The sequence below is a fragment of the Schistocerca nitens genome, chromosome 5, assembly GCF_023898315.1.
Source record: "Schistocerca nitens isolate TAMUIC-IGC-003100 chromosome 5, iqSchNite1.1, whole genome shotgun sequence".
Classification (NCBI taxonomy): domain Eukaryota; kingdom Metazoa; phylum Arthropoda; class Insecta; order Orthoptera; family Acrididae; genus Schistocerca; species Schistocerca nitens.
This window is the reverse complement of record NC_064618.1, coordinates 373,158,228-373,170,078: the sequence shown is the minus strand read 5'-3', so window position 1 is coordinate 373,170,078 and position 11,851 is coordinate 373,158,228. Positions and strand designations below refer to the sequence as shown.

The following is an 11,851-nucleotide window of genomic DNA, read 5'->3' as shown; positions in this document are numbered from 1 at the left end:
GCAAGATCTCCGGATCTGTCCCCCATTGAGCATGTTTGGGACTGGATGAAGCGTCGTCTCACGCGGTCTGCACGTCCAGCACGAACGCTGGTCCAACTGAGGCGCCAGGTGGAAATGGCATGGCAAGCCGTTCCACAGGACTACATCCAGCATCTCTACGATCGTCTCCATGGGAGAATAGCAGCCTGCATTGCTGCGAAAGGTGGATATACACTGTACTAGTGCCGACATTGTGCATGCTCTGTTGCCTGTGTCTATGTGCCTGTGGTTCTGTCAGTGTGATCATGTGATGTATCTGACCCCAGGAATGTGTCAATAAAGTTTCCCCTTCCTGGGACAATGAATTTACAGTGTTCTTATTTCAATTTCCAGGAGTGTATATTTTCATCACAAATCTAAATACTTGGTACTATGAGATGACTGTAGTTGATCGAATGATCCCTGAGCACTGTGCATACTAAATATAAAAAGACATAAAAAGATATAAAAAGATATAAAAAGACATAAAAACCAACCAACTAGTATCTGGCATTCTCATTATGTGTTCAAAAAAAGGCTATAATATTCGGACAGAAATATCTACAGTGGAGCTGCAGCTTGGATTGCACTAAATGGCAGCGACTGATGCATTTAAAGGTTTTCTCCAAATCATCAAAGCCAAATTTTACTACATCTATCCACAGAAGACCAAAAAGTGTCCTATGAACATGTCACAGCACAGTCACAGTGCGAAAGAAAAAAGTGGTATACTAATGAACTGAAAAAATTAAAATGCATCATAATGATATTACATGATCACTACAAAAGAGCAACAGATCCTAGTGCAAAGGAAGTGTTCTACAGCAAATATTTAAAAGCAAAAAGACATTATAGAAAGGATGTAGAAGAAGCAAAAAGAAAAGCAATGTCTATTGAAGGAGGTCACAACTCATGCAAGGCAGCCTGAGACCTGATCACTGAACACAAGAAGTATACCACCTCTCCCTTAAGTATGTGTAGTCCAGATAATGTTCATAGTTATTTTATTGACGTTATGGTAAACACTATAAGTACAATCCCAGACCTCGATATAGACCCTGCAGCCACTGTAATAAATGAGAAAAAATGCACCATGAGGAACTGGTGGGAAATACCAAAAAAATTCTACACTTAAGGTCGTTAAACCTTCTGATAGTCAGGATATAATGTCTACTATTGCTCTCAGGGAAATTGTCTTTGAAACTGCTGAACCATTAACTCTGGTAATTAAAAAGTGTTTTAGTGCTGGATTATTTACAGACTTCCTGAAACTTTCACAGACAGTTCCAGTTTATAAAAAGTGATACCCAGCCATGGTAGCAAGCTTCAGACCAATCTTAATCATTCCAGTCTTCGCTTAAGTCATTGATACTGAAATGAAAGGACAAATATCAGATTTCTTTGAAATTAATGAACTCTTCACAGGTGCACAGCATGATTTCCAGAAAGGCAAATCCACAGCGACAGCAGTACTAGATTTGGTTACTAGGCTAAAGTATAATTTTGAGAACAAAGAATCTGTAGCACTGACACCTAGCGACCTTAGTAAGGCGTTTCACCTGTTCCAAGTATTTATAAATGATTAAAGCTCTAATGGACAGTACTTCCAATTTGCAGATGACACAACTCTGTCCTCAAAAGGCATTGATGCCAGCAAGGCTCGAGAAGAAATAGATGCTTGGTTTGTGTCTACAAAGGAATGATTTGTTATAAACAATATGAAAGTAAATGAAGAAAAAACGTCAAAATTGGTTTGTATTCTCAGTGTTACAGAATGCCTAAAAAGTGCAGGAGTTGTGAAGCTTCTGGAGTTCATGGTGGGTGGTAAACTCGTTTGTCAAGAACACATTGCACATGTATGTGACAAACTGTCACGAGTCATATACCTCCTGAGTATCTGCTGAAATTATATTATTCACTGTTCCACAGCCAAATCAGCAATGGTCCATTACTATAAGTTCATTCCACAGGCTGCAAGAAACTACTACTACTACTACTGCTGCTGCTGCTATTACTAAAAAAAAAAAAAGAAAAGCTACAATATAAAGATCATAATATCAAGCAGGAAACTGGACTATAATAACCCTATCTTCATACATCTAGGAGTTATGACAATTTTCAGTCAATGTGTCTTCTCCTCTTTCATGTATGTGAAAGAAAATCATGAAACATTCACCAACAAGAGTGATGTCCACAATTATAACACATGCAATAAAGAACACGTAGATATTCGAAGCTGTCGACTCTCTGACACAGGGCAGTTTTCCAATAGTGGCCATTAAAATTTTCAGCCATTTAAATACTGAAATGCAGTCCTTGGACTTGGAGACATTTCAACAAAACATGTCGCGAAACCAATGCCAAAAACCACCATACAGTTTGAATTATTCCTTTGACAGTGAAAGAGAAGATTGGACTTTCTGAACAATGCACTGCCATATCAAATGAAGTGAAAATGTACTTTTTAAAAATTTCTCACTCTATATGTCATTAAGTGTTTTGCTGTACTCAAGTAAATTTGTTCTGTATTATTATGCATATGAATGGTAACTTGTTTTTGTATTATAATGCTTGTGTAGTCTTAATCTTGAAACACTGACACAGTCTATCCAGTCTAGACAGGCGAATAATGTGCTGTGGTAATAAATGAACCTATTGCATGTCCACCATCTGTTGGTGCAGAAAACAAATTTGAAGGCCAAGCGATAGCATTATCGTACAGTAACCTCAAAGTTTGTGTAATGTTTTCACGAACTGATGAAGTTCTATGGCCATCTGTGTTCACAACTTGTGTTACAAAAAATAAATAGCAAACAAAATGCTAGAAACAGGAAGACAAATCAAACTGATGTCCATGGTGGCTGCTTAAGGAAATCCAGTATTCGAACATAAATTAATTTCACGAGTTTCAGGGCGAACTCGACAACTGGCGTAATTATTTGAGAAAGGTTTTAGAAACCTGTAATTATCGTTTGACACTCATAACTCCTAGTATAACGCAGAAAATCTTGTGTGAGGAGAGGAATTTCTTCACATAAGTGGATGAGGTGACGCTAAGATTCTTGGCAATAGGAGCTGCAAACATCTAACATTTGCTACTGCAGTTTCAAAACAAGCATTGACTGAAATCATACTCAACACAAGTGAACTATTTACGCTGTCCTTAATGATGACTTCGTGAAGGCAAGTAAAGTACTGTACTGCAATCCCCGCAAGTTAGACATCATATTGTAAGTAGAGATTTTCAATTCCCTGCAACATTCGCACCAAAACATAAAATTCCTTTCTGAACTCTACACAGGGATTCATAGTATCTCTGGAAAGTTTTACTTCTGATATTGAGGTAGCGAAATTTACAGTTCACCTCTAAATCACTTTTGTAATGAACCACATATTACGTTAAGGAGTAAAATAAGGGTAGTAAAAGCTATGTCCCCGAAGCCCCTGTCACGATCTACTGCTATCATCGTAACACAATATTCTGACCACACTTTTTCTTAGAATAAATAAAGCCTACTATTTTTACGCCCCTGTCACAGTTCACATTAGAGTATGATATCGGACAGTACTAAGCGAAAGTATGCTAGTAGTCGCCTTGCAGCAGATCGAATAGATTTCTTTATGTTGCTTAACTTTATGCGATAAACAGTCTCCAACTATTTTTTTATTACGTGCCGTTTTCTTGTTTCCCGTAGGGTCAACCACTGCTTGTAATTTATCTGTTAAAGAATTACAAGCAGTAGCCGTCTTATCCTTATCGCCGTATTCCCTGCTTTTAATTTCCCACAAACATGTATGACTCCTATACATTTCGATTAATTCGTCAAAGAGCTATCTAGAACGCGGACGTGTATCTGCCATTCTAAAATTCACTCTACACACTCAGATGAGAAACAACTGAGTGAAAAAACTGAAACACATATTAGCTCCAGATTTGCTGCGATCTGTCCATACGTTCCAGATTGTCTCCAAAGATGTGATTTGAACCCACAGATTTGAGCTATTTTGGCCAAACCTCCAACATCACTTATCTGCGCAAATCTCCTATGCACATGCAAGGATCTGTCTGAGCAGTGTTATGGTTCCAAATGGTTCAAATGGCTCTGACCACTATGGGACTCAACTGCACAGGTCATCAGTCCCCTAAAACTTAGAACTAATTAAACCTAAGTTTATCACACACATCCATGCCCGAGGCAGGACTCGAACCTGCGACAGTAGCGGTCGCGCGCTTCCACACTGTAGCGCCTAGAACCGCTCGGCCACTACGGCCGGCAGATGTTATATGTGCGGACAGATTGTTACCTTTGGGCAGGCCTTTACCTCAGCTACTATAATCTCCCAAAGTACGGATGCGTATCAACCATTTCAGATTTCACTGTGGGTGCAAAGACGAGAAACACTATACTGAACAAAGCATGTACGATGTGTCTGTGCATATGTTACTTGTGGAAAAATTTGTGAAGAAGTGTCGTTGCATGTTGACAACGATCTACACTAAAAATCTGAAAAAATTTCTTTAAACTGTCTACATATAACTTAATAAATGAATTCGTATGGTGAGATGGTTCCTTAGGAATAGGCATAGTCAATTTGCACTCTTTCCTCGTTCGATTTTGCCTCTATTTCTACCGTCCTCGTTTTGAAAAACTCGTTAAATCTTCTTAATTTTGTTTCCTTCTTTCCAGTAAACTGACGCCATCATTGCAGCAAAAAACTACTTGAGTAACATTTACCTCTTGATTTTTTTAAAAATATATTGAAAAACAACGGATTCTTGAGTTAGGAAAATAGAAGTCATGTTTTTTATTTGCTTACGAATAACAGCTAACCTACGTGATGTTATTGGTATCTTCTATTTGTAAATCTCTGCCTAATTGGTCGGTAAAGACAAATCTATGATTCGCCTGATACACACATCACTACGATGGTGGTATTTTTTTAGTCAGTGAAGGGTTTTGGGCTTCGATCGATCAGCTGAGGTCTTCAGCTCCATATATATCTTTGAGCACATTCTGGTTCCTTGTTGTCAAAGTTTTGAAAACAGTAGAGGTGTTAGTAATCTCCGTGATGATTCATTCATCCCCACCATCTCTGTAGTCACATTCTTAGTCGCCATATTAAACCAAGTCATCACGTGACCAAAGAGTAAAGGTGCATGCGCCGGGTGAAATTAACAGTGCAACATTAATTTTGAAAATCTGGATTTACTGCGTTCGTATTTCTTGTAACGATGGATACTCGCAAATTGACGGACGTTTTGAGAGCGACTATAGATCCAAATCAGAGGCAGCAGGCTGAAGAACAACTTGCCCAGGTACTGTAAAACATGTGTTTTCCTACAACGTTGCGCCGTCCTGCTCCTAATAAAAAATGTTTTACAGGTTGCTCCTAGTAGCAAGTAATCTACATTATAGCGTTGTCGTAATAATAACAAAAGAAAGAAAACTTGGTTTGGTAGTGTTGATTGCTAACGTACAGTCGTTCCACTGTAGTATTTTTTTCCCCTATTTATGTTGATTTTTTGTGTTGTATTGTTTTTTCGATATTTTGTGATTGCCCCCGTTGTAGATTTAAATCGTTAAAGTTGCAGTAAGTTAGCAAAGTAGTTGTTGTTTATAGAGTAATGGTACACTTGTAAAGGTATGAAAAACGTGTTTTACGCGTGATTGTCTGGGCGGCGTGTGTTGATTTCTTTATGTCGCGCGTAATTTTTCTTAAAGTCGTGCGGACACTTCCACAGTCTTTTGCTTGTTCGTTGTCTTGTAATAGAAAGTTATATTAAAGTCGTGTGATTGTAGATACTATTTTGTATAGTAATTTTAACAGAGCTGCCTTTCAGTGATTGCCAAATACAAACTAATAGCGAAAATTTGTTCGAAGGCAGTCTGTTGTTTTAATCGATAATTTGATGTTGCATATAAATTCATAGTGTATTGCAATATCATGTCTACTTGTATGTTACTAAATGTGAATAAAATAAGAGTGGCTATTTTTTAAAATCATATTACATCTGTTGCTGCTTTTACTATTTTGGTAAAAGGAGATAAAAATTCGAGCAGCATGCTTCTTGAAGAGGCTGCTTTCTCATTTCCAGTGGTAGGTCCTCTTAAGAGAGATACTGCTGTGTGTCAAGGATACCATGTAGATTTCTTTATAGGTAAATAGTTTCAAAGTATCTTGTATTATGTGACTCACTTGAGATGGTTTGAACAGTTTTACCATTTGATGAACTTTGAAAACAATCCACTGGTCAACTGCAAGCTAGTAAACTATTATTATTACTCTTTGCAGGATGTACCTCATACAAGTAGATTTATTTTACTCTGTAATGTCATTCTTTATCAAAGTATTGACTCTCAAGTGGCTAGTTATTTGCTAATATCATCTTCAGCCCGTTTGTCAGAGATTTGTTGTGAAATGAAAGCAACATACCTGTAAACTGTTTAAAGTTTTTTGTAGTTTGTTGATTTAAACTCGATTCTGTCAGCATTGATGGACAAGAAAGTCTAGGCTGAATTTGTTGTTCTGAAGCCAACCACACAGATGCTCCATTATGTGACTATCATGAATGGAAAGAGTATATGTTCACAAAATAGTGAGTAAATCGAGCAAGCAGTGTGAATGGGATGTTGTCATGGAACTTTGGCATTAAAACCCTTTATCTATGAAATTAAATGCAGTTTTCTTTGTATTTTCCTCAGTTCTTGATTATACTACACATGGAGTCATTTAAATCACATAATCAGTATTGCAATAACAATGTGACTGAATACGTTGAAACATGAGTTCCCAGTAATATCAACGTTGTTCTCACATTAGAAAATTTGAATTATTGTGGACTCTTCAAAAGATTGTAAGGTACCCACATGACAATGTATAGTCCAGAGTGCTTTGGAACCACCCCAGGGATCGACAGGCTATGGTGGTGATACTGTGTACTGTTTAGCCTCAATCTTATGGAAGCCATCATATGAACAGAGGGCAATGTGGTGGTGTTAGTCCTACACCATTAAAAAGTATCTTCACAGAAACGCCCAAATTTAATGTTTTAATTTATGTAATAATTATAATTAGCACTGTTATATAACAGTGTGAAGCCAATTCACTATATTATGCATAAATTTTTGTACTTGAAATATTTTTACTTCCCTCATCTCACTCTGTGGGATCCATGGTACACACATAATATAATTTGTCACAGTACCTCCTCAGATTGAATTAAAAATTTGCATTTTAAAAGAAACATCGGCTTTACCACTTATGTCATAGGCTGTTCTCTGTGTAGCTGGAAAAAAAGGCATTGTAGAATATCAGAACTGCTGCCTGTAATGTGAAAGAGTCAAATTTATATATGACACAGATAAGTAGATATGTACGACACATTGACTCATCCCACAACAGACAGTTGTCTTCCTATTTCATGAACGTTTGTACGCCAGAAAAATATTTGAGCCAGATGCATGTCTGCTAATGTTGTAAGCTGGTTAGTTTTTGGTTAAATCACAATTTACAAAATTTGATAAGTAGCTTTTGAATCTCAAGGAAATGTGATCTCTACCTGTAGCCTATTGAAGATCGTTTGTAAAGAAATTAAGGGTCCTTGTAAAAAATATAAACAGTAGTTAGAAGGGATGGACAATTTTGCAGATGAAGTGCGTTGTCTCAAATAACATTCAGTGGCTAATGCAGGAATTCATTTGTTCTCTCTCTCTCTCTCTCTCTCTCTCTCTCTCTCTCTCTCTCTCTCTGTGTGTGTGTGTGTGTGTGTGTGTGTGTGTGTGTGTGTGTGTGTGCATCTTGAAGATGAAATCATTGAAATAGTTATTAATTAACAGAGCATACACTAAAGTAGCATAATTTGAAACTCACCATAGCAAAACTGTTCGACAAGATTGAGCATGTGCTTCTCTCTGTGTTTGCTTAGTACAACATCCATCAGAAGACAAATTACATCTGAGTCTGCAATTCTCAGTTATATTAAGACAACTGAAAATGATATGGCAGCAGAGATATAATTTCTTAAGTGAGCCCTTAATTGACTGTGTAATATTGTTTGAGTGAAATAGATTAAACAAAACCATGAAACTGAATGGAAATAGTTATGTCACAGATGGGGTAGGTGCAATATATTACTGTTTGTTTCCATTGAAAATTAGATTGTTTGACAGCAGGTAGAGCATTCCTTTCATGAAACGTTATTGAGAAACTTTAACCAGAATGTGTGACAGACTGCAGAACCATCCTACTGCCACTGGCATGTGTATCTTGTGGACCATTAAGACAAAACAGGAGAAGACAAATCGGGTCATGTACAGAAGCATATAGAAAGTTGTTTCTTGCTCATGCCATTTGCAAGTGGTGCAGTAAAGAGGATGACTAACAGTGGTATAGAATACCCTTTGTTGTGCACCATGTTGTGGCTTGCGAACTATGTATGTAGGTGAGGGGATTACGGAAGTGTCAGAGTCCACCCGTCTGCTTTGACCCATGACGTCATCAATATGGCGGAAAAGACTATTCTAAGCATCTCCCATATAATACGATGACTATGATGTCACTACATACACATGGCAACAAACATGAAAATACATATAAATAAGACAATAACATGTCTCTCCAAGAATACAATCAAACTAACGGGACAATTGCGGGAAACTGGGGGTTTTAGGGAGGGGACAAGGTAAATATAACAGTAAAAATTAAACACACCACAATCCCAAAATACACAAAATGACGAAATGTACACAAAATCTACAGGAATTGGACACTTCCCCTGACCTATATAGATCAACGGCAGCTGATGATACCAAAACACCAACGCCCACAGCAGAAATTATGAAAATTGGAATCAGACATTTCCCTTAAGCACAGCTGACGATACCAAAACACCAATACCTACATATAATACTACGAAAATTGGAATTGGTCGTTTCCCTTATAGATCAACAATAACTATTGATACAAAAAAACCAACACCTACAACTACGAAAAACAAAACCACAACACTTCAAAAATTCAGAAGTCAAACAACCCTACGTAAATTAAAACACATTCAATACACAAAACGACTTGAGAGAAATAGACCCAAAAAAACAATTACTTACCGGGTCGACCGAAGCGTACGATCCCACCCGTTGGCTTTGACCCGTGAAGTAAGGCTGTTGTGGTGTGTGACATCATGACGGTGCGGAATTTAGTTTGTGAGAGTGGCGTGTTTGTAGGTGTCATTTTGATGCGATCGGTGGTGTTCTCTGGTGGTGTGTTAGGTGATGTTTTTGGTTTAGTTTGCGAGTATGGCCTCGTGTGTGAATTTTGTGATATGACTGACAGGGTCAACAGTTTTTGGTTGTCGGCTATGATGGGGGACAGTGCGTTGTCTCTAATGAAATTTCTTCACTATTCGGATTTTTGGATGAAGTGTTCAGTATGTCGTGAAGAAATGAGGCTTACTTAAAGTTGCGGCGTCTCGGACCAGGGACGGCTATATGTGGAGATGTCGTAAGGATAATAGGTCAAGGGAAGTGTTCGATCCCAATGTGTGGCTGTGAATGTTGATACTGGTATCGGGAGATGTTTTTGAGCTATATAGGTCAAGGGAAATAGATTCCAGATGATATTGTGTTTAGTGGTATTTGGGGAGTTTTGTGATGTCTGTTTTTTTTTTTTTCATCGTTTTGCATGATTTTGTATGGGGGTGGGTGTCTAAATTTGTTTATACTAACTACTAAACTAACTCCGTCTACAGGCCGCAAGCGGCCCATCGGGACCATCCGACCGCCGTATCATCCTCAGGTGAGGATGCGGATAGGAGGGGCATGGGGTCAGCACACCGCTCTCCCGGTCGTTATGACGGTTTTCTTTGACCGGAGCCGCTACTATTCGGTCGAGTAGCTCCTCAATTGGCATCACGAGGCTGAGTGCACCCCGAAAAATGGCAACAGCACGTGGCAGCGGGATGGTGACCCATCCAAGCGCCGGCCACGCCCGACAGCGCTTAACTGCGGTGATCTCACGGGAACCGGTGTATCCACTGTGGCAAGGCCGTTGCCCGCCTAAATTTGTTTATATTTATATAATAGAAAGAAACATTCCACATGGGAAAAATATATTAAAAAAAGATGCTGTGACTTACCAAAGTGCTGGTAGATAGACACAATAAAAAAACACACAAATATCAAGCTTTCGAAACCCACGGTTGCTTCATCAGGAAAGGCGGAAGGAGAGGGAAAGACGAAAGTATGTGTGTTTTAAGGGAGAGGGTAAGAAGTCATTCCAATCCCGGGAGCGGAAAGACTTACCTTAGGGGGGATTTTTGAAGGACTTTTCATTTTCATATAGTGCCTACGTATTTAAAAAAAAAAAAAAGCCCCCACCTCGAAAGTTGATGTCGGACCCTCTGTATATATTTAATGTGTTTGTGGTTGTTTGGTATTATTGTCAATGATTTGTAAGTGCACTTCAGTCGTAAATGTTGTTAACGTCATTCTATGTTTTTGTTTTGATTAGCTTCTGATGCTTTTAGCTTACCCTGCTGGTTGCTTAAAAGTGAATGCTCAGTCTCTTCTCATATTATCTGCAGTGAGACAGTTACCTTATGATATCAAAACTGGAGAAACCTTTTATCAAAGTCCACATTGTTAGTGCGTTACAGATAGGGAAGAGATTGTGCTTGCTAGAGTGGAGAGTAAGATAATTTTTCCTGTTTTTAACTGTTTAACTCTTACATGGAAGAAATAATATAAGAAAGTGAACTTAAAGATATTATTAATTGAAAATTTCATAACTGAGTTCTTTGGCATTTCTTTTTATATTGATGATGGTTGCAAATCTTAATTTTCTACTTCTTTGTGTTTCAGATACATAAAATAATTGGTTTTGCACCTTCGCTTCTACAAGTAGTGATGTTGTCTGATGTTGATATGCCCGTGCGCCAAGCTGGTAAGTGTGCAATGAATCTGTTTTTCATTGTCATTCTAATGGTGAAATCTGAAATATCTTCAAATTTAGAATGAATTGTAGCTAAAAGTCTTTGCTGCAGAATGTGCAAGTTCGAATATTGTTGGAGCACAGTTTAATGACATGTTTTTACATTTCACATGAAATAATGACATGTAATTTGCTTTGTTAAAATGTGTAATCTCGGCTTTTGCCCACAAACAGTAATTTATAATAAACCACGAAAAAATGCACCACCCTTTTGTCCTACATAGTTTCGACTGTAGGCAATCTGTGTAATGGAGGTGAAAGTAAGTTTGGATTCTCAGTCCACTTCAGTAGAGCTGCTATGTCCCCAGTTGTGAATGGGGTAATATAGCTGATATTCCCTTTTAATACTAACAAGCCTCGAAGGATAATTTCAGGCTTAGACCAGGCAAGCATTGTCATTTTATGGTGAGAAGAAGTTGAAGAATAGAATATTGCCTGCTTAATTGGTGTACACCACAGCTTCATCATTTGATCATTCATACATTATCACAAGACATAAAACATTGAAGGCCTGCCTTGTAGTAGTTGTCTATGTTCAACACCACCACCTGGAATCTACTTATAACTAGTAGGTATCCCAAGGAGAATGCAACAAAACTGTGTAGTCTTTCTGAGGCATCTGGGATGACTGTGTCAATCCTGACAGTGCACAGCTGTCTGCACAGGGCCATTTTGGCTTCTGTGTGTCCATTAAGAATGGCAGTACAAACCTCCAAGCACCATAGCTCACAGATGTAGCACAGGGGCAACACCTGTATTGAAAGTTTGATTAATGTGGTGGGGACCCCTCTTCACTGCCATGTGCATTGTTTGTATAATATCTCATGACTGTCATAAAAGTGTG

At 38.2% G+C, this 11,851-nt stretch overlaps 1 protein-coding gene across 2 annotated transcripts in view; it reads left to right on the top strand.

Annotated features, from left to right (window-relative positions):
* Positions 1 to 5,088: 5,088 nt before the first annotated feature.
* LOC126260904 (importin-7) overlaps positions 5,089 to 11,851 on the top strand; it is a 194,762-nt gene continuing 187,999 nt past the window's right edge. Inside the window, exons 1-2 of one of the 2 annotated variants that reach the window (XM_049958362.1) lie at positions 5,089 to 5,335; positions 10,878 to 10,959. In XM_049958362.1, the coding sequence (XP_049814319.1) occupies positions 5,252 to 5,335; positions 10,878 to 10,959 (166 nt within the window). In that variant the 5' untranslated portion in view covers positions 5,089 to 5,251. The remainder of the gene's footprint in view (positions 5,336 to 10,877; positions 10,960 to 11,851) is intronic. The other variant, XM_049958360.1, reaches the window with a different exon arrangement.